Source organism: Mauremys mutica, chromosome 4, assembly GCF_020497125.1.
Source record: "Mauremys mutica isolate MM-2020 ecotype Southern chromosome 4, ASM2049712v1, whole genome shotgun sequence".
Classification (NCBI taxonomy): Eukaryota; Metazoa; Chordata; order Testudines; family Geoemydidae; genus Mauremys; species Mauremys mutica.
The window spans coordinates 82003028-82026276 of record NC_059075.1 but is presented as its reverse complement, the minus strand read 5'-3'; the positions used below and the strand labels follow the sequence as shown (position 1 = coordinate 82026276).

The 23249-nt window shown below is 36.5% G+C and overlaps 1 protein-coding gene across 2 annotated transcripts in view; it reads right to left on the bottom strand.

Moving 5' to 3' along the window:
• Positions 1–23249, bottom strand: part of LOC123368983 (golgin subfamily B member 1-like) — a 59619-nt gene that overhangs the window by 13609 nt on the left and 22761 nt on the right. For both annotated transcript variants that reach the window (XM_045014323.1, XM_045014324.1), the window contains exons 15-20: positions 22814–22937; positions 19174–19304; positions 15982–16091; positions 13901–14069; positions 11999–12103; positions 20–10858 (exon numbers count right to left, since the gene is read on the bottom strand). In XM_045014323.1, coding sequence (XP_044870258.1) covers positions 20–10858; positions 11999–12103; positions 13901–14069; positions 15982–16091; positions 19174–19304; positions 22814–22937 — 11478 coding nt within the window. The remainder of the gene's footprint in view (positions 1–19; positions 10859–11998; positions 12104–13900; positions 14070–15981; positions 16092–19173; positions 19305–22813; positions 22938–23249) is intronic.

Here is a 23249-nt window from a genome sequence, read left to right as displayed (position 1 = left end):
GTTTAGTTTCATGAACTACCTTTGACTGGCTGAGCTCCTGCAGCAATCTGTCTCGGTCATCCTGAAGACTAGCCATGGACCTGGAAAAGGCATCAATCTGTTGAACATAATTCCCACACTCTGATGAGAGCCTGGTAATCTCAGAGTCTTGGGTGATTAATGTCTTGCACAAATTTTCTATTTCATCAGCGAACTGATCAAGAGTGATCTCCTTTTCACCATCAATAAGCACTGGGTTCAAAAAAGTATGTTCTTTGAGTACACTGAAGAGATTTGATTTAAAATAATTCAGGTCAGCTTCAAGTTCATCTGCTCTTTTTTTTTCAGACTTGAGTTCAGATGCATATTTACTCTGAAGTACCTTGAAATCCTCTATTAATCTGTCTCTATCATCTTGCAAAGCAGTCATAGCTTTTCCAAAGGACTCATTTTGGGATCTCAATTTTTTATTCTGAAATTGTGCTTCTAATAGCCTCTTCTCTGAAGATGCATCAGCTTCCTGCCACAGGAAGTTAGCATTGTGTTCAAATGCTGTCATACTGTATTTATCTTCTACATCTTTTGTATTTTTACCTACTACATTCTGTACTTCTTGAAACTTGTCCTGAAGTTTTTCACCAGCTTGTACACTAGCCTTGAAATCTTCATTCTGATGTTGCCCGCTTCCCCTAGTTTGTGGTTTCTCTCCAGATTCAGAAACTAACTTCCCTTTGTTTATTGATGAAATTAGAGACTCTAAGTCTTTAACTTTGGAAATTAATTTTTGATTTTCATGTTCTAAAGATTCTGTACTCTCCTTTTGCCATTTATTAGTCAGCTGCATTTCTTTGATTTGTTTCTGAAGATCAGTTTTTTCCTGTTCAAGGTTCTTAATGCAATCCAGTTGCTGTTTAAGCAACTCTTTCAACTGATGATCTTTCAATGACAAAACTTGGTTAAGATCTTCCCTGTACTTTATTAGTTGTGCACTTTGCATTGCATTTTCAGAATGAAGATCATCTATCCGATTCAAAAGTTTTCTTAATTCTTGTTTCAGGGCACTGTTCTCACTAGCACTGTTCACTAATAGACTGTCTTTCTGACTTAAAATATTTTGGTGATGATGCTCCAGATCTTTGTATTTAGAAAAGAGATCATCTCTGTCATACTGGAGAGATGACATCGATTTTTTAAAGGCATCAATTTCACTGGCAATCTCAGCCTTATCTTCAATTGCTTTGTCTGCTTTCATCTGGAGATTTTTCAATTCATCTTCCATCCTCTGACAGGCCTCATCAGATTGTTCTCTCTCTTTTTGCAGAGACCTTATCTGCTGTTCATACTCATTAATCTGTTTTCTATGCTGAGTCTGTATCTGAGTTAGATATCCAGAAATCTCCCCACCCTTAGAAGAAATCAGTAGAGAAATTTCTGTATCTTTGTTGTTCAGCATTACCTTCATTTGCTGAGAAATGGCAATCTGTTTTTCCAACTCTGCATGGGTCTTTTCCTTTTCAAATAGAAGTTGTTGTAATTTCTGTTCTTTTCTAGCAAAATTACTTTCCAATGCTTTTATCTCTCTTCCTGCATCACTACTATTCTCTATAAGATGATTAAGAGAATTATTTTCTTTAAGCAGTGCTTGCAAAGCTTCTTCTTTTGACTGAAGAGCAATCTCCAATTCTTGTTGTCTGTTGATAAGAGTCACATTTTCTTCCTTTATTCTACAGAGCTCACTGTGGTGTTGTGTATCTACAGCTTTTTGCCACAAATGCATTTCATTCTTGGATTCTTCTAACATGGAATACTTAATCGTCAATTCCTGTATCTGAGCCACTTTGTCCTTTATTTCTTCTTGTAAGGACATTATTTTCTTACTACTGTCATCCATCTGTTTCTCTTTATTTTGAATAACCTCTTTGAACTGTATTTCCCAGGTTTTCATTTCACCAATTACCCGGTCTCGGTCATTTTGAAGAGAGGACATACATTTTGTAAAAGCTGCTAATCTGGCCAAAGTTGTATTCAAATCAGCTTGAAGTTTCTTGTTTTGAGAGTCCTTAATGTTGATTTCCTCTTGCAACTGATGAAGCTCACTAACAGCCCTGTCTTTCTCCCTCTGAAGAATATTATGTCTTTCCTCAAGGTTCAACCACTCTCTTTTGTGAACTGTTTTCAGTTGCTCACAGCCAAGCTCTAATTCTCTCTCAAATTCTCTCCTTTGAATTTGTAGTTGGTCTTCTTTCTTTTTAAGTTCCCTTTTCCCACTTAAATTCTCAGCTGCAAGTCTTTCCAGTTCACTCTTTGACTCATCCAACAAAGCTTTTTGGGAAGAAAGCTTTTCATTCAGATTGTCTATTTCTTCATTTGACTTGGCGAGCCTTTCTGTGGTATTGTTTAGATCTTTTTCAAATTTTTCACTCTTTGACTGTGATAATTTCACAGATCTTTCCAAGTCCAGAATCAGTTCCTGGAATTTAATAGAATCTTTTTGCAACTGGTTAATTTCTTGCTGCTTTTCCTTTAAGAGTTCTTGCAATTCTTTGGTTTTGTTTTTTGTACCACTATTGTCCCTCTGGGCACATTTCACTTTCTCCTCAAATACTTTTACAAGATGCAACTGTTGTTCCTCTTTTTCCCTAATCACACTGCATTTCTCTGCCTTTAAGTCTTCCAACTGTTGAATCAGCAAATTGTTTTGTAACTGTGCAGATTTCAGCCTGTCTGTCAGCTGATCCACTTTTTTTATATAGTTGAGCAACTCTGTCTCCAGAAATTCTCTCTCATTTTTTACTTTGTAAGAAGTTTCTTGCACATTTTCAAGTTCTTCCTGTAGAAGACACTTGTCATCTTCTAAAATCTTAACACTCTCATTTAAGCTAACAATTTCTTGTTTAAGACTTCTAGATTCATTTTCTAACTTTGATAGACAGTTGTTTTTCTGGTCCAAAGATTCTTCAGTTTCTTTTACTCTTTCTGAAATCAATTCTCTCTTCTGCTCTAGGATACGCATATTTCTCTCTTTTATTGAAATATCATCATTTAACAAAGCAATCTGCTTTAATAATGATTCTCTTTCATTTAATACATCACTGATTTTAGACTGCATATCAGTCTGGGACACTTCCATTTGAACTTGCAGGTTTTCCAAAGCTAATTTAGTTACATTCATGTCATTATGAAGGACTTCATTTTCATTCTCAGTTTTCTCTAAAGCCTGCTTTAAGTTTTCAGAAGTGTGTTTCAATTGGTCATTTTCCTCCATTAGCTGCTTGTTCTGCAGAGCAGCTTCATGAAGACGATGTTGGTATTCTTCCATCCTTGATGCATGTTCATATGTCTGGCTTTCTGCTTCACTCTGTAGTTCATCAATTTCCAATTGTTTGGATTCAGCAGATTGTTTCAATTGGTCCTTTATATCTTTGTTTTCATTAATGACTTCTTGAAGCTGTTTCTCAAGCTCATGTTTTTCAGATTCCCTTTCATTGAATCTGTGAATAGCTTCTTGCTTTTCTTTTCTAGTGACATCGATAACCTGCCTCATTTCTGCTATTTTGCTACTGATATTCTCATAGGCTTGCAGAAGTGACTCATATTCCTGCTTTAATTCATTATGTTTAGCTTTCCATCCTGTTAATTCAACTGTCTGAGAATCTTTTAAGGTATTGAGTTGGAAAGAAAAAGCCTCTTTCTCCTGAACTATAGTCTCCATGGTAGATTTAAGACTTTCACATGCAGCAGTTAGGTTTTCATTTTCAGTTAACAGTCTAGCATTTTCAGAAACAAGGGTCTCCTCTTCACACAATGAAGAAACAGTATCTGAGTTTTGTTTTTCTCTGCCAAGTTCAGACAACAAGTGTTCAAGGGTATATGCTTTATTGGTCAGTTCTTCTTTTTCTAACATTATTCTGTCAACCTGATCTTTCAGAAATTTGTTTTCTTTCAGGGCTTCCTTGCGTGATATTAAGGCTGCTTGGAGCTTTCTTTGGAGACGTTCTCTGGACTTTTCATCTGCAGCATTCTTTTGCTCTTGTGGTTGAAACTCATCCACATTTATATTTTTCTCCATCTGCTCTGGGGTTGTTTTTGTTTGTTTCTGAATTTGATAGTTTGTTCCTTCTATTAGCTTAGCTCTATCAGAATGATCAAGTTCCAGTGACTGAATACAGATGTCTCTGTCTTGTAATCTCCCGTGGAGCAAATTAATTTCTGAATGTGTCTGTACCGGTTCCTTGTCAGTGGCATTTTCATCTTTAACTTTCTTGCATAATACCACAGTATTGCTAACCTCAGAAGATTCTACCGCCTTCTCACGTAACATACTTAACTCCATCAACAGTTCTTTGTTTTCTTCGCTGAAATGTTTTAATTCCTTTTTCATATTGAATAATTCTGCATTGGATTTCTCCAAACTGTTGATGAACTCCTCTCTCTCTCTCTTCATGTCTTCAAATGCCATTTTAAAATGTCTGGCTTCTTTCTGGCTTTCCTGCAAACTGAGCTGTAACTGCACAGCTTCTTTCAATATTTCCTTTTCCTGATCAAACTTATCTTTGAAATCCATTAGAGTACAATGCAGTTCCTTAATTTCCTCATTCTTTTCTGTAACTTGTATATTGGCTTGTTCAAGATCAACCTTCAATTTTTCAGATTCCTTCTGAATAGTCTTGTAATCCTCTACACTCTTTTTAATTACAGTTTCCTTCTCGTTATTCATGCGTTCAATTGTAGTTTTAAGATCCATTACCTCAGTCTCATATTTTTCCAACTTTTCTCGCAGTTGACCTATGTCAACGAACAGACTGTCTTTGTGTTGCTCATAGTGCTGTTCCAGCTGACTCACAGAATTCTTCAAGTTTACTGTCTCTTTTGTTTTCTCCCCAAGTTCAACCGCTGTCTTCCTCAACTCATCCTTTAACCTTTTTGTTTCTTCACAAAGTTTTGCATAGTCATTACTTAGTTTCTCTAACTCACTGTCTTTCACTGTCATTTCAAACACTGCCTGTTCTGATTCTCCTAACACATTTTGAACCTCATATTTTTGTTCATCTGATTCCAACTTGCTTTGTTCAATAGTTTCTTGTTCTTGAAGTGCTGCTACATGAGACTCCAACTCTTTCTGTAGAGAGTATATTAGCAACTGATTACAATCAAATTCTTTACACGTTCTTTGATGAACTTCCTGGAGTGCTTTGTGTTCATTTTTGAGGATTTCAAGGTCTTTAGTTTGTTCATCAAATACTGCTACAAGTTTAGCACACTCTTTTTTTTCTTTCTGCAATTTCTTAATATTTTCTTTCCAGGTCAAAAGTGATGCCTGAAGTTTCTTTTGAAGTATTTCTTTATCTCCTCCTAATTGACCTGGCTGACTAATTTCATTATTGAAATCCACAGAATTACCACCAATGTCCCCAGCATAAGATTCTACCAAATTAGTATCTTTCAATAATTCCTCCTCGTCTACAATTTCAGCCTTGAGATTTTCAAGAGTTGCAAGAAGTTGAGAACGTTCCTCTCCATATTCTCTCTCTCTCTCAATAAGTACAGACTGCATGTGAGCAAGCATAGAGTCCTTTTCCTGCATGGTCTTTAGATTTTGCTCAGATACTTTTTCTTTTTCAGCAAGGATATCTTTTAACTTTGCAACACTGTCCTCGAGCTGCTCCAAACTGGATACTTTGGCAGAAAAACTTTCATTCATGTTATTTATCTTGGACTCTTTCTCGAACAGCTGTTGCTTCAGAGTTTCAAGATGGGACTCAAGATCTTTATTTTGTGTTTCAACAAGTTTCAACTGATGTGTTAACTCATCAACCCTCTTCAATAATTCCTCCATTTTTTTATGCTCTTTTTCTATTTCTTCCTGTCCAATCCTTTCAAGTTTTCCAATTTTTTGCATTAGGTCTTTTCTTATTATCAATGCAGCTTGAAGCTTCTTTTTCAGGATCTCTTTTTCCTTAGCTAGTTTCTCAAGATTAAACTGCAGCTGCTCTTTTTCACTCAGTAAGTCATTAAATGCAGTTTCTTTGTTGCTTAATTTAACCTGATTATGTTGCAGTTCTGTCTTACAATCTTCAAGATGCTGGGATACTCTATTAATATTTTCTACTGAACTACTCTGAAGAGCTTCCAGGTGCTGTAGTTTGGTGTTTAATATACTTCGCTCTTCAGAAAACTTCACCGTTTCATTAGACATGGATTCCATGACTTGAGCAACAAAACAATCCTTTTCTTTCAGCTGCTGATTTAGTGCAGAAATCATATTGTTCTGCTGGTTAGTCTGTGAAGTTAAATTTTCTACATGGAGGTCTTTTTTCTCCATTTCTTCTAGGAGACTCATTATCTTTTTACCTTCCATGTTCAACTTCTCATGACTGATTTTGAGTTCTTTTTCTGATTTATCTAGCTTCTCTTGAAGCAAATTGACTTCCTTGTTCATTTCTGCTAACAATTTTTCTCTTTCTTCCACAAGAGACTGTTGTTTATACAATGTGTCTTTGACAGTGGCCATTTCTTTTGACAGACATTCTATTTCAGAATGACAGGTATTTTTCACCTTTTCAAGATCATTCTGCAACAGCTCCTTTTCTTTCTCTATCGACTGCATACTTTTTAACTTATCTCTTATAATATTCATTTCTTTCTCCTTTTCTAAAAGAAGCAGTTGAAATTCCTCTCCTTCCATTTCTTTGCTCAGAATAGTGGATACCATGGTAGAGAATCTTTCCAGTTTAGTTTTACTACTACTAACTTGCTGACCAACATCTGAAGTCTCTGCATCCTTTTCTTTGAAGAAATGTCTACTACTAAGTAATGCAGATAGGCTTTTAGTTAGCTCCTCTTTTATAACATCCAGCTCTTGCTGTAAAGACTGGATTTTACCATCCTTTGGTTTCATTTCACTTTCTAAACTGCTCAGCTGCTCTTTAAGAATGGCATTTTGCTGAGTTGCCCTATTAAGTTCTGTTACCCACTTGTTTTCTGACTCAATTAGACTTTGTTCTAACTTTTCAATTTTAAGCTTTAATTCAGAGACTTCTTCACCCTTCACACTAACCTGAATCTGTAACTGCTCTTTTTCATTCTTCATCTTCAGTTTGACAGCGTCGATCTGCATTCTTGAGTAATTCTCAGTGACAACTAGTTTTTCATGAATTTCTTGTAGCTCTTCTGTTTTTTGCTGTAACTGAGTTTGGTATGTAATAAGTTCATTGTTTTCTACAATCAACTTATCAATAGTCTCTTGTAAGAGAATTTTCTCCTTCACTAAAGAATCCATCTGTTGCTGCAATCTCTCTATTACAAGAGCACTGTCACAGCAGTCTTGAGCGGATTTGGAATGTACATTGTTCAGCTCAGACTTTAAATGTTCAATATTTTTAGCCTGTTCAGTGCACTGCACATAGAGAGTCTGTAAAGTTAATTCTTTTTGCTGTGTATCTTGTTTCCATATATTTATTTGGACCTGTGCTTTTTGGTGTTCACATTTTACAGAGTCCAGTTCAACTGTCAGAGAATCAATTTTCTTCTGGTTAATAGCAAAACTGTCATCTTTTTCCTGCAAAACACTAGTAAGGCTTTTCACAGCTGCAGCACTTTTCTCTAGTTCCTCTCTAAGCATCTCTATCTCATTAGTAAGAGCACAAATGTTGCGCTCTGCCAGCTGTATACTGACATCTTTTTCGTTTAATGAATTAAGTAGCCCAGCTATAACTTCCTCCTTCTTACTAAGTGATGCATTAAGTGTATTTCTTTGCTCGTACTGAGCTGCAAATTTTTCCTGCAGAGATAAGAAAGCATTTTCTTTTTCCTGTGCCAGTTCTTTGGACTTTTGTATTTCTTGTGTCAGTTCATGCATCTGACTCTGAAGCTGAGAAACTAATTGTGTCTTCTCTTCATCTTCACTTACTCTGTCATTTAGCTTTTTGAGGAGACTTGTTTTTTCCACAAGAGAAGATTCTTTTTCTAGCATGGACTGGCTAATATCATTTATTACTTTCTTCTGATCATTCATCTCTTTTTTTAGTTTTAGTGTGGCTTCTTCCAGATCTGTAACCTGGTTCCTTAAGACCTCACATTCTCTCTCTTTGTCATGAAGATGTGTCTTCAATTTATCATTGACTAATGTGGCACAATTGACAGCCAATTCCTTCTCTTGAACAATTGTTTTTAACTGTTCTGCTTCAGAGGTCAAGGACTCTAACTGTTTTTGCTGCATACAGAAAGACTCCTGTACTTCAGAAATGTGTGCTTTCAAATTAACATATTCATCTGTCTTTTGCTTTAAAGACTTGTCTTTCTGTATAACTGACTGATTCAATTCTGCTGTTTTTTCCACCACATTTTTAAGCTGACACTGAAGGTCAGAAATTATCTCCATATTCTCAGACAGTTGAAATCTAAGCAAATCAGACTCCTCAGATTTATCTTTAAACAACTTTAATTCTTGGGCTTGCTTCTTAAATTCACTTTCTTTTTCTTGTGCTGCCTGTCTAAGCTGACTGGTTTCAGAGCTCAGAGCTTGTACTTGGTTTTGCAAATCTGAAATTATTTTCAAATGCTGCCCTTCTCCTGCCACTTTGTTTTCTTTCATTTGCTGAATCAAAGCTTCCTTCTCAGAAAGGAGAGCTTCTTTTTCCTCAACACCAATTTTTAATTTTTCATTTTCAATGGTTAGGCTATCAATTTGGTGCTTCAAAGCTAAAATATTATAATCTTGCTGAGAAATGTGTGAAGTCAAGGCAGATATTTCATCTGACTTTTTCATTACTGTAGCATTAACTGTTTCAATATCTACTTTCAATTTTTCATTTTCTAGATTTAGTATGTGTGCTTGGTGCTTAACTGACACAATTTCTGACTGGTGCTGCGTCAACTGAGACTGAAGATCAGCACATTCGCTTGATTTTTTGCTGCATATAACTGAAATATCTTCCTTTTCATGTTTCAGCAAATCCCCTTCTTTCCCTAGTAGTTCTACTTGGTTATTTAACATTGCATTTTTTTCCGTTTTCTCAGCAACTTGCTTATGTAGATTCTCAAGCTCTACATATTGATTTTTTATAGTAAAATCTCTCTCTTCCACTGACTGAGATAACTTTATATTTGCCTCCTTAAGCTTTAGAACTTCATTCTGTAACTTTTCCATACCCACTTTATTTTCCTCTACTTGCTTACGTAAGGAAACATTATGAAGGATTTGTTGTTCTTTAGCTTCACAATCCACAGTTATGTCTTGAATTTGTTTCTGCAGTAATAATATTTTTTCCTCACTCTGGCTGAGCTGTTGGACTAGTGTGTTACATTCAGTCAACTTATTATTTAGCATTTCTTCTTTTTCTACTTCTCTGTCTTTAGCATCCTTCAATTGAATGATGAATGATTGTATTTGTTCATGTAACTGTTGTGTCAGCTCCCTGCTTTCAGACAGCTGATTGGTTAGCACATTGCATTCCTTTGTTTTCTCTAGCAGCTGCTCTGTGACTGAATTTTCTTTTTGTTCTACAAGTGTTGAAAGTTGCTCAACCTTTTTCATTAACACCTCATTACCATAATTTAGCTCTGAAAGTGTTTTTTGGTACTCTGTTTCACTGGCAGATACCTTATTCTCCATCTCTGCTACAGCCTTGTTTCTCTTCAACAGCTCACACTCCTTCATGTCCAATAGTTTGGACAAACTCTCATTTTCATTGACTAATTGTTGCTTTTCTTTTTCCACAGCATCTATGATATTTCTCAGATCTTCATTTCCTTTTATTTGCTCTGACAAATCTTTTTCTTTCCCCTCGAGAGCTGCTTGCAACTGCTTATTAATTAAAATAACTGTTTGTGTCTCTGCTTCCATCTTACTAACTATTTCTTCTCTTTCAGTTACGTGGTTCTTAAGTTCTTCAAATTCCATCTCTTTGGCTTTCAGGTCTCCAATTAATTTATGTTTAGTCTCTTCACTTTGCTGCTCCACAATCTGAAGTTTTTGCTCCAACGATGTAATCATCTCTAGTTTATCTTGTAAAACGTTTTTAACTGTTTCTTGATGTTCAGTATGTTCTGCAAGCTGTCTGGATAACTTAGCCAATTCTTCATCTTTATTTGCAGCTTCCAAAACTAGCTTGTTGTATAACTCTTTAACTGATTTTAACTCCTTCTCAAAACTCTGTTCTTTGTTCTCCTTCTCTTTAAGCAAACTCTTTAGTTTCTCCTTTATAGAGCTGTTTTCATCAAGCTGGGATTTCAAATATTTAGTTTCTTCCCTGTGTTTTGCCTCAGTTTCTTGTAGCTTTTCAGAAGTTTTATTAATTTGTTCTTTCAGCAAAGTAATCTGTGACTCACACTCCATGAGCTTGTTATGGTATGTAACCTTGTTGGACTTGATTTCAGAACGTAGACCCTTAATTGTTATGCTGTTCTCACTGATTTGCCTTATCAACTCCTCATTTTCTTTGGTTTTAGCGTCAGTCTGGCTTTTAGATTTCTCCAGTTCCAACCCCATTATATTACTCTGCTCAGAAAGTACAGAAATCTTCATGCTTGTATCTCTTACATCAGCTGTTTGAACTTCTTTGAGTAAGTGGGTTTCCCTTTCAGCCTTTGTCAATGCTTCTTCCATTTCTCTTATTTCTTCCTCTTTGCACTGGATCTGGCGTTTTAGAATGACAATCTGTTCAGAATACTCAGTCATACTGGAAGAGAGAGCAGACATTTCTTTGTCTTTTTCCACTAGTACTTCCTTGAGGTTGTCAATTTCTCTTTCACGTCGCTGGAGGTCTTGAATTAGTTGAGATCTCTCCTCTAAATGGTTTGTGTTCAATCTGTCAAGTTCTTCATTTGTCTGGTTAAGTTCCAGTTGCATCAATTCTACCACGGCATCTTGTTTCAAGGTCTAAACATCAAGAAAACAATGTTAAAAAATACGCTATTTGAGAGGAAAAACTGCTCTCCTGCTTATGAGACTAGTACCCAAAGCTAAATAATCAGTCTCATTAAACAATGTTTGAACTAAAAACCTGTATAATGATATAGTAACAAATTACCGTATATACTAGATCATAAGCCGGTTCGTTTATAAGCCCCTCCCCCCGAAGATGGATAAGTAAAAATGGAAAAAAATTTATAACCCGTTCATAAGCCGACCCTATAATTCAGGGGTCAGCAAACTTTGGCTCCTGGGCCAAATAAGGATAAGCTGCTGGTGGTCCAAGATGGTTTGTTTACCTTGAGCGTCCGCAGGCAGAGATGTAAACCTAAGTAAACAAAGTGTCCCGGTGCACCAGCTGCTTACCTTGACAAGCCGGGACAGCAACTGGTGGGGAAATTTTTTTTGGGGGGTGGGGGGGAAGAGGGGGAGAGAATCTGGGAGTCAGGGGAGCAACCCCTGTGACCACCCCCCACATGACCCCACCCCTAGCCTGGAACCCCCATGCTCTCCCCATCCCATCCCTTCTCACCTTATCTGGGGAGGGCCGGGAAGGATGTCTCTGACCTGGTCAGAGCTGCTCCAGCAGGCTGGGCAGTGCAGCCGCAGCATGTTCTAGCGGGCTGGGCCGGGCGGCGTGGCTGCAGCGTATTCCAGTGCATAGGCGGCTCGGACATAGCCTGCTCTGGGGGGTGGGGCCAAGCGGCACGGCTGCAGCCTGCCAGCCCCTTAGCTGCAGCTGCTTCAGAGCCTGGGGAGAGAGCAGCGTGGCCAGAAGCGGAGAGACTCTGGCCCTGCCTCTTCCCTTCTGGCTGTGCTGCCTCTCCTTGCTCCCTCTGTTGTGGGGAGGGGCTGTGTCCCACCTCTCCCTCTCTATACCCATTCATAAGCCGACCCCCTTCTCTGGTGCTTCCCTTTTTTACTAAAAAATTCGGCTCATGAATGCGTATATACGGTAACTAAGGGTTATTTTATGATGACTTTCATATTCAAAAAAGCTTAAATGGAAAGTACTTTTAATTCTTACATATTCTGCTAGACGATTATAATGTATCAAGCCAAACTAAGCACATGTAAAAAAATTTCCACATCACTTTAATGAATTACCTTTTCTTTAAATGTAGAAACTTTTTCTGTTAGATCATTGATAGCTATTTTCTGTTCAGTGCACTCCACTTCATACGTATTGTACTTTTTCAAGACTTCATCCAGCTTAACATAAAAGAAAATTTTCAAGGAGATATGTAAGTACATAAAAGAAATAATGCCTATATGTCTGTAAATTACAATCCTGAATTTAAGTTTACATTAATTCTGATTTATAAAGAAACTGATATACAGTCTACACACAGGGACCTTTTAATTGACCAATGAGAGACAGATTTGTACGGAGTCACAGCAACCTCAGACAACAGTTCAGCACAAATAAGTAATACCACATTCAATTGAAAGTGCAGAAGATTCTAAATAGGAAAAATGACAATAGTGTTATTGGAATATGACCAGGAAGCCAAGGTAAACACCCTAAAATTTTGGTAATTTATATCTCATCCAAGAGATGTCAAAACAAAATTTATTCACAAGAACACAAACTATTATTCAAAAGGAATGTAAAATGAGATAGGATTAGATGCATCAGGGAATCAGTAATGAGATATTGAGCCCATCACCTCCAAGTCACCAGTTTCAAGCTGGCTGAGGAAATTTGAAGTTGTTACCATCTGTGAAGGGGCACACCCTCACACTGACAAAGAGGGGACTAAAAAGCTTCGCTCGGCCTGTTCAACACCAACAAGTAGCACCTGCAATGCTTTTTCTGCCGGGGGGGGGGGAGAGGAGTAGCTTAAAAGGGAAAATCTGCCACAGGAAGGGGCAGTGAACAGGGAGAAGGCTGCCCCATCTTAACAACCGAGATAGGCCCACCGAGAGGGAGACAGCAATGAGCCTCACTGCTCCCAAAGCCACAGGACACAGACTCAGAGCAACACGTACGACGAAGAGGGGGACCCTGTGTAGACTAAGCTCAAAGGGCTGACCCAGGAAGACTGCCTGAGCTCCCGCTCATCCTTGCTTCTTTTCAATTTCCCATGGACTCCCCCCCACTCCCATATGGGAAGAAAGAGGGCAAAGAACTTTTCTTTTCTGTTTGTTTTCTTCAAGATCACCTTGGGCATCTGCCACGGGGGGAGAGAAATACAGTCCAAGGACCTGAAGAGGACTCTGGAGGGGACTTTAGGGGAACCCTGCCCCCTAGGCCATCCAACAGATATTCAGTGGCCTTTGTGAAATGAACTGACAAGTCTCAGTCCAGCTCCTACTGAGCAGATGCCAAAATCACAACTAGCATCCTGGTTAGCAGCCTCAACTAAGAAACCAAAGTTGAATAGGCATGGAAATTGAACTGTTGTACTTCCCCCATATGAAGGAGGAGCTTTGGAACAGGTGGAGTGCATTCAGATGGCAGTCTTGGGAAGACTGCCATATCACTTCCCAGAATGTATGTATCCAATATCAGAGGGGTAGCCGTGTTAGTCTGGATCTGTAAAAGCAGCAAAAAGAGTCCTGTGGCACCTTACAGACTAACAGACGTATTAGAGCATGAGCTTTCGTGGGTGAATACGACGAAGTGGGTATTCACCCACGAAAGCTCATGCTCCAATACCTCTGTTAGTCTATAAGGTGCCACGGGATTCTTTGCTGCTGTATCCAATATATCATTAATAAAAGGGTTCGGGTTGCTAGTGTTGTCTCTCCTGTACCTTTTCCAAGTATTGACATTTACTTCAAATTGTAAAACACATTTTAAAAAAAGGTCTAAAACTTGCATTCAGTTAGGAAACTGTTACCCAATATAACTGGATTATATTTTCTTTCATTATTTCTATTAATTCTTTGCAAGACTTTTACAAAAAACATCAGATTCCAAATCAAAAGAAGGCTGCCTGCATTTAAATTCAATATTGTTCCAAAAGTAATTATGTTCAGTGCCTCATCATGTGTTCAACTTACCTTCTGTTCAGTTTGCACAAGCTTTTCACCAAGTTCCTTGTTCAGAAGATCTTTTTCTTGAAGTAACTGCCTCAAATTTTCAATCTGCTCTAGTTTCTCCATTGTACTCAACAGCTTTTGTTCCTTCTCCGCAAGTGAAGTTTCAAGGAAGCTTTTTCTATCACTTAATCTAGCAAGAAAATATTTATTTAGAACTCTAATACTCAATGTTCATTTTATTAAGTAGTATTTGAAAACAGAGCTTGTTATTTTCCAGTCTTAACTTTCTAAAGCCAATGTATAATTTTTAGGGCTATCAAGCAATTAAAAAAATTAATCTAGCTGTTAAACAATACCATACCATTTATTTAAATTTTTTGGATGTTTTCTTCATTTTCAAATACATTGATTTCAATTACAACACAAAACAAAGTGTACGGTGCTCACTTTATATTTATTTTTTATTACAAATATTTGCACTGTAAAAAACAAAAGAAATAGTATTTTTCAATTAACCTAATACAAGTACTATAGTGTAATCTCTTTATCACAAAAATTGAATGTACAAATGTAGAATTATGTACAAAAAAACTGCATTCAAAAATAAAACAATGTAAAACTTTAGGGCATGCAAGTCCTACTTCTTGTTCAGCCAATCGCTCAAACAAGTTTGTTTACATTTGCAGAAGATAATGCTGCCTGCTTCTTGTTTACAATGTCACCTGAAAGTGAGAACAGATGTTTGCATGGCACTGTTGTAGCCAGCGTCGCAAGATATTTACATGCCAGATGCGCTAACGAGTCATATGACCCTTCATGATTCAACCACCTGATCACAGGTTCTGCTCGATAACGATCCAAACAGTGTGGCCTAATGCATGTTCATTTTCATTATCTTAGTCAGATGCTACCAGCAGAAAGTTGATTTTCTTTTTTGGTGGTTTGGGTTCTGTAGTTTCTGCATTAGAGTGTTGCTCTTTTAAGACTTCTGAAAGCATGCTCCACACCTTATCCCTCTCAGATTTTGGAAGACATTTCAAATTCTTCAATCTCGGGTCGAGTGCTGTAGTTTTCTTTAGAAATTTCACATTGGTATCTAAGATTTGTGTCACATTTGCAGTAAAAGTGTTTTTAAAACGATCAACATGCGAGACTGCTATAACATGAAATATATGGTGGAATGCTGGTAAAGCAGAGCAGGAGACATACAATTCTCACCTGCACTCCAAATTTAATGAATGCATTTTTTTTTTTTTTTTAAACAAGTGTCATCAGCATGGAAGCATGTCTCCTGAAATGGTGGCCAAAGCATGAAGGGACATATGAATCTTTAGTGCATCTGGCAAGTAAATATCTTGCAATGCCAGCTACAACAGTGCCATTATTAAGAAGTTGGCAGCATTATCTCCCATAAATGTAAACAAACTTGTTTATCTTGGTGATTGGCTGAACAAGAAGTAGGACTGAGTGGACTTGTAGGCTTGAAAGTTTTACATTGTTTTGTTTTTGAGTGCAGTTATGTAACAAAAAAACCCTGTATTTGTAAGATGCACTTTCATGATAAAGAAATTGCGCTACAGTACTTGTATGAGGTGAACTGAAAAATACTATTTCTTTTATCATTTTTACAGTGCAAATATTTGTAATAAAAATAATATAAAGTGAGCATTGTACAGTTTGTATTCTGTTTTGTAACTGAAATTGATATATTTGAAAACGTAGAAAAACATCAAAAAATATTTAATAAATTTCAATTGGTATTCTATTGTTTAATAGTGTGATTAATTGTGATTAATTTTTTTAATTGCAGTTAATTTTTTGAGTTATTTGTGTGTGTTAACTGTGATTAATCAAAAGCCCTAATATTTTTCTAAATACAATTCATATTACTATGAATTCACTGTTTGTACACTTACCATAAAAATAACCAAGTCCAGAAATAATCTGATTTTACTATTGTAGTGGAAATCAAGACTTATTTTCAAGCTTGCTGAAAGTATTATATTCTTTATGTTTCACTGCAAATGTAAATTTAAAGCTGCAAAAAGACATGTATAATTGCAACTGGTCCTGTACTGAATGTTTTACAAAAATTGTGTTACCCTTTAAGCTGTTCATTAAAACTGGAAACAAGCACTTGGTGCTTTTCTGCATCTCGCATTTGTTGGGTACGCAGTTGACTGAGCTGGGTCTGCAAACGTTCATTTTCACTCTGCAACAAAGCAATGGTGAACATGATTACAGCTCACAAATATCCAGAATGGCAATAAAATAGACATCTTGAAAATCTGCCCCATAGCCTTTCACATTCTACACACTGTAAAGATTATTGTTCTAGCATATTAGTGATTACCAATTCAGGTCTGAAATATTACTGGTTCAAACAGTAGATGTTACTCACCTTTGAGAGGTTTCTCCCTTAGTGATTGCATCATAACAGAAACTCAAGAGACTCTAAACACTTTACACAAAAAGACAACAAAACACAAATACTCGTACTGTGTGAAAGCAGCTTACTTTTCTGTGCTTGCCTTCACTACATTGTTAGCTTGAGATCCAAATCACGTTTTGCCCCAACCAGATTCCTGTCCACACCCAAAATCTAGATCGAATAAAGTGGTGCTTTAAGTGGTGATTTAGCTGACCGATAAGGGGGTTGAAGCTTGAGTGCTGATGATGCTAGTAACAAAATGTGAATTCAGCAGCTGGAGTTACTACTCATCAGCTGCTAATTAATGATTTTGTGGTGCCAGTCAAGTCACTCTAGGTAGCTGGAGTGTTGTTTCAGAGTGGCTTCTCTCATTCCATTCTCGCTCAAGACTGAGGCTTTGGCTACACTTGCATTTCAAAGCGCTGCCGCGGCAGCGCTTTGAAGCGCTAAGTGTAATCAAAGCACCAGCGCTGGGAGAAAACTCTCCCAGCGCTGTCCGTACTCCACTTCCCTGTGGGGAATAACGGACAGCGCTGGGAGCGCGGCTCCCAGCGCTGGGGCTTTGACTACACTGGCGCTTTGTAGCGCCGCAATTTGCAGCGCTGCAGAGGGTGTGTTTTCACACCCTGCTGCAGCGCTGCAAATTTGTAAGTGTAGCCAAGCCCTCACTAACTTGAATGGAGTAACTCTAATGTATTTACTTACTCAAGCTAACTGTTGCAGTGAAGACAAGTTCTAAAAGGAGAACACTAGAGACAGCTCATTCTTTGAAAACATTTTCCATGTTGATTTGAACACAGTAATGAATTCCAACTGCTTCTCTGCAGATCTTTTTAAACCTTTGTTGTTGCTCTGATCAAAGGCAACCAGCAATCTGAAGTAGATTGCAAAATAATCTATGGAAGGAGGTGAAAAGAAAAATAAAGCAAGCTCCATTGACACAGTTTGTAACACAGTATAACTCTGTTACTCTAGCCAACTTCACTGCACCAGTTCATGAGTAAAACTGCAAAACAAAAAACTAGCAACCACAACCAAAAGCAACATACACAAATCCAAAATCACCAACAAGAGTTTGTAGGACAAACAATATGGCAAACCTGTCACCTCTAGGGAAAATATGCTATCACTTTGGAGTGGGCAGAACACACCTGTATAGCCCTCAATGGCTGCCCTTCTTCCTCTACACCAAATGTTACCTGTATTGAAAGGCTTTGTTACAAGAGTCTCAAATATTAACATAAGGTTGTCTGCCTCTTAATATAAACAACTTAATTTAGAGAAAAAAACCCAGTAATTTAATATATGCACTTTGCTAGCTAAAGGAATAATTAGATATATACCACAACTGTGGAGTTTTAGGGAGAAGTTAGTCATGTCATTTTGAAAGCTTAGAAAATTGTCAAACAAAATGATGACCTGGAAACTTCTGTTTGGATTGAAAGCTTTTAATTTATTATTTCATTTGGTGTCTTCATGGATTAATTTTGGGAAGTTTCTAGAAACAGTCATTAATAAGTAAAAATTATTACTATTATTTTTTTAAAATCACAAGCAGTTACCATAACAACCCAAATACCATACCATTTTAAAAAAAGGTAAGAGACATTAGCTGCTAAGAAACTCCCTCTATACTTTGAAGGTTTAATTTATTGAGATTTCAATCTTGTGGAAAAAAGACAGATTTGGGGTGATATCCTGACATCACTGAAGTCAATGCAACTTTTGCCAGTGAATTAAATGGGCCAGGATCTCTCTGTAGGCTGGTAGCTAAACCTCAGAAGCATACTCACATACAGGTTTTAAACTCTATGTAGGGATAAACTACACCCTTTTGTTCATTAGATAACTTTGCTCTGTAAGGATTCTAATTTTAATGTACAGGGTTTTAAAAAATTTAATAGATACTACCACCCATTTTACCAAGACAGGGAATCAACAACTGTTACAGATCAACTACTCTGTACAGGACATAAGAAGTTACTCAAGTGTCAAAAGTGAATGTTCAAATTATTCTCCATAGTGTCCTCCTACTTTTTAGATGTCCATGTGTATTCATTTCACACCCTATTTGCCTGCTATCTGACAGATCATCTTGGTTTACATGTGTCCTTGCAACTCTCATAAATATGGGGGTTGCTCTACTACTTTGGCAGCTTCCATCTATCTAGAAAATCTCTCCCCTCCATTCACCTACAGGCCCTTTCCTTACTAAATCTGACTTCAATAATTTCATTTTCTTATTAGCCTTTAACTTCTCTGATTATGAAGTGTTATGCAACCTCCTTTAGCCTATGAGAAAATGATGTACTGTTGATATTAGAAGTGATATTAAAGATAAGTAGTTATTAGGGCTTGATTCCTCACTCACATCAGAAAAAAACCGAAGTAACTACTGAAATGCAGATGTAGAGTAAGTGAAAATACACTTGTGTCAGTGACAGAAGAATCAAGTTCTTGACCTCTGAAACAGGCCCTATACTGTTGATGACAAAAATGATATTGAATTTCAACATGTTGCTGCCACTAGTAACAGGCTTCTAAACATTTTTTTTTACGTAATAATTATTTTGAAAAGCTATTTTTCAGTTTTTGCAGGATAAGAAATATTTCTCACTGCGTGACTTTCTTGCAGTGAGCAAAATGGGCACAGTTTTCCACTGTTCAGTACCACACAATATAGTATGAGTACATCGTACTGTAATATTACCCCATATTTTTTAAGTACAAACATATACTGTAGAATCTTTTGCTAATCTTCATTTTTACTTTACTATAAACTATTTTCATCCAAATATAAAGAGAACACTAAATGAGTCTCCCTACATCATCTTCGGCTCCTAACACAAATATAAAAGCTCACCTGAAGGGCTTCTATTCTGCCCTGCAGCTGTAATCTGTCTTCCAAGTCCTGACAGCGTTCCTCCAGGATTAGAATTTGTTCCTGTAGTTGATTTCTTTCCAATTCCAACTCTTCAACTACTGTCCGCAAACCTATGTATATTCAAAGGGAAAATATTTATTTCAAGAACGGTTCCAAACAACGTGTTTCACATACAGATAACTGTCAGATAACATAAGTCTAGCAACTACCCACACCATTATTGGTTTAATTTTCAGAGGTGTTGAGCACCTGCAGGTTCCAATGGATTTCAGTGGGAGTTATGGATGCCCAGCATCTCTGAAAAACATGTAATCATATTTATAAAAGCTTTAATGATCAAATATTCCCTGAACTTTTCAAATAATGGGATTGAGTTTACAGTTCAAGATCCCCTATAAAAACTAGCAAAAAGTTATCTTGCTATGTACAAGCAAAGGGACCAATCCTGTGAATGTTTATGAATTGAATAATTTTACTCAAATGAGTAAAGTTGTTTGTTTGCAGGATCCACTTCTAAGCACCATTAACATATATTAAGTGAAATGGACTATCGAAAGCTGGGAGCTCATCTGTTCAACAGAAAATAGCAATTTTATTTTAAAGCAGACCTCACAAAGGAATATTCACTGGGTACACTGACTTTGCAAAGACAAAAATTAGCTATCCTGTACAATGACAATGCGCATATTTGTTATATGTAATGTAGTTGCAGTTGTGTCGGTCTCAGTATGTTAGAGAAACAAGGTCGGTGAGGCAATATCTTTTCTTTTTTGTCCAATAAAAGATATCATCTCGCCACCTTGTCTCTGGAATGCTCACATTTGGAAGTTTTGCCTTATGGAGAGTGAGGTGGGAATGATGAGTGGCTGAACCAATCCATGCTAGACAGGAAAACATAGTAAATGATGACTGACATGTGGCTTCTTGAAACCACTGCACAGTGCTGTAGGATGTGTGAGACTGCAGCCCTTGTGCACCGTATATTATTAGCCAAAGTCATATGGCAGTTTAAGAAACACTTTGGGAGTCCAGAAGGCAACACCTTCCAGATAGGATCGTCATCAACATAGGTCAATTTTACAGACTAACATGCTGTAATAAAATTTTTTTTTTTTTATATTTAAAAAAAATCTGACTGTTTCATTTTTTATTTAAATTAAGTATAGGGTGTTTTTTTTTAAGGTAAACCTATTTAAAATTAAATGTGAAATTGACAATCTATTAAAATAATTTAAATTAAATACAAAAATAATATTAAGCAGTACATGGTTTGCTGCTAACTGTTAAAGTCAAACCACTGAACTGCTGGAAATCATTGAATAAGCATCTGGAATCAGAGTTTATGGAAGTGTTAAACCAGCTTTTACAGCAGCCACCCTTCATTTCCGTTTATTCAACCAGTTCAGTTCAATGACTAGTTCATTCAGAGTTAAGAAACCAGAAAAATCAGTTTAAATCACTAACTACAGATAAGACTTCCTTTGTTTACTAAATCATGTAGTGTTAAACATGTTCTGATAAATGTATTGATAAAAAAAAAGTTTATGTATCTAGCACTTACGGTAGTCCTATTTAATTAAAAAGTTTTAAATGCTGTTTTTGTGCATTTTAAATCAAATTTGATTTTCCATTCAAATAGATCCACACACAAGTAAAAAATTAATCTTCTAACATAAAATGTAAAAATTAAGAATTTGTATAAACGTAAGGTAAGCTATATAACTGCTCAAATAAATATGTATAAATACAGTATATTCTCCTGATTAGCAAAAACACCGAATTTAATGTACAGGCTATATTTTGCTGCAAATCGCTAAGTTTTAATGGTTATCAACTAATGAGATTCAGCCTTTCTATAGGAAAATAGACTAAAAATACAAAGCACAATTAAATCAATTATTTAAATCAAGGTTTCCTGCTTGCTGTTTTTAATCACCATTAAATTGGTGATTTAAATCACTGATTTAAACCAATGGATTCTGCAGCCAAAGTAAGGCACTGGGCCAAAATAATTTCCAGTCTCATACGAATGAAGTAAAACTGTCAAACTATATTTCCTCTCATTTCTATCACATTTCTTCAGGTCAAGTTTCATTCTAGTTGAGATGTACCAGGGTTTCACATCTGCATATTCCTTATGATATTCTTGTTCAATAATCTGCTTGATAAACACAAAGCAGCCAGTTCTGATGGCATAGATTATTAGCTTCTTCAGAAAAGTTTTACCTAAGAGTGCCATGTGAAAAAATAGATGCTTTTTAAATGGATCAATCAACTAACAAAACAAAACTCTGGATTGATGGTTAACTACAAACAGGTCAGGATTCAGAATTAAAGACAATAACCATGTAATTAAGAGATATTAGGCAAATAAAGGTGGATCTTTCACTATTACACTGTATCTACATTATATTTTTAAATGATGAAGAGGGCATATATGACTCCAAAGCCACCAGCTAGGATTATGAAAAAGGACAATTCACAGTACAACTAAATTATCTGCTGAACATTTGTGTGTTGCAGTAGTTAACACACACATTTGTATTTATACAACTTCTAGTCTAAACTAGTATCTGCTGCAAAAGCCTGTAGATTTTAAATTAGAGCTATTTAGAACTGTAAGTATCTGTCCCAAACCCTAAAAACACCTGCATTTTCCTACCATGTTCCCAGTTCCCTACCCAGCAACCTTGCAAGCTTCTACTCAGCATGCAAAGCAAAAATCAGCTGACTTGTGAGAACGCCACACAAAAATGGCTGCAATTTTCTTCAATGGTTGAGATTTAATTAAAACTTTATCTGTCAAGTTTAAAAAAAAATCCTGCATTTCAAAAAATTTCAAAACCCAAGATACTCTGTGTGTGCAAATATTTGAAAACTATAGCTTCTAAGCTGAATATTCCATTACTTAGGATAGCTGTAAATTTACTGTGATAAGCGATTACTTTTCACCTAATCTATATTATCTTGAAAAAGATGTAGATGAAAGGGTGAATGTAATGTTTCTAACAAACGTCCTGGGACTATACATTTACTTTGTAGTAGACCTTTGCAAAACAGTACTAAGAAACGCCAGCAACAGTTCTTGATTTTTTATCATAACTAAAGAAACACTTGGAACAAATGGACTTGACTGATAAACTGCCAATAAGATACAACTACAATCGTTCACAGATATAAAAATAGAGGAAGAAATAATGCACATACATATACACATAAGCATTTAATCTTAAAACTAAAAATGACACAGAAGTGGAATATAATGGTTTGGTTGGAAAACAAGATTATATCCAGTGGAGCCACTTCAACAAGAACAATACTAATAACTTAAAAATATATATAATCTTACCATACAGGACAATACATTTTGACGGGCACAAGGATTGGGAGAGTCCCAGATGTTAAACCATGACTGTGTTCTAGTTCTGAACCAAAACTAGACAGTTCATCCAGCACGCACATGCTTCAAAATGAAATGGAAAAAAATGCAAGCCAAAAAAATTCAACAAAGATTAGAATACACCACAAAATGGGTTGTTAGTTAAATTTGAAAAACAAAAACAAACACAAAATACAGATGCTGTGCATGCTTTAATAAACGGTCTAGTGGTTATCACACCTGCATTAGGAGAAGTGTACTCTGGCCACCAACCTCCCATGTTCTCTCCTTCAGCTGAATCAGTGCTATCCAAGGTGACATTCAGTTCTTGAAAGCATTGTTTTCTGTCAAAGCTGTATTCCTCCTACACGCAAGACATGAGAGCAGAGATCAATAAAAAAAGATACACACTCAACTGTCAAAAGGGACAGCTGCCATTAAAATTATATGAATGACTTCTGTATTAAGGTAGAACTTTGCTAATGAATCTAAGTCTGAGATATCAGAGGTAATTAAATATAGAAAAAAATTTCCTGTAAGATGTGAGCATGATATTGATATCTCCTAACCCTACATACACATTAATGGATAAAGATCACAAGCATCTATAAGAAACAACATCAATGATTGCCTCAAAGAAGGAGACTAGAATTAATTGGTGCTCTTTAGATATCAT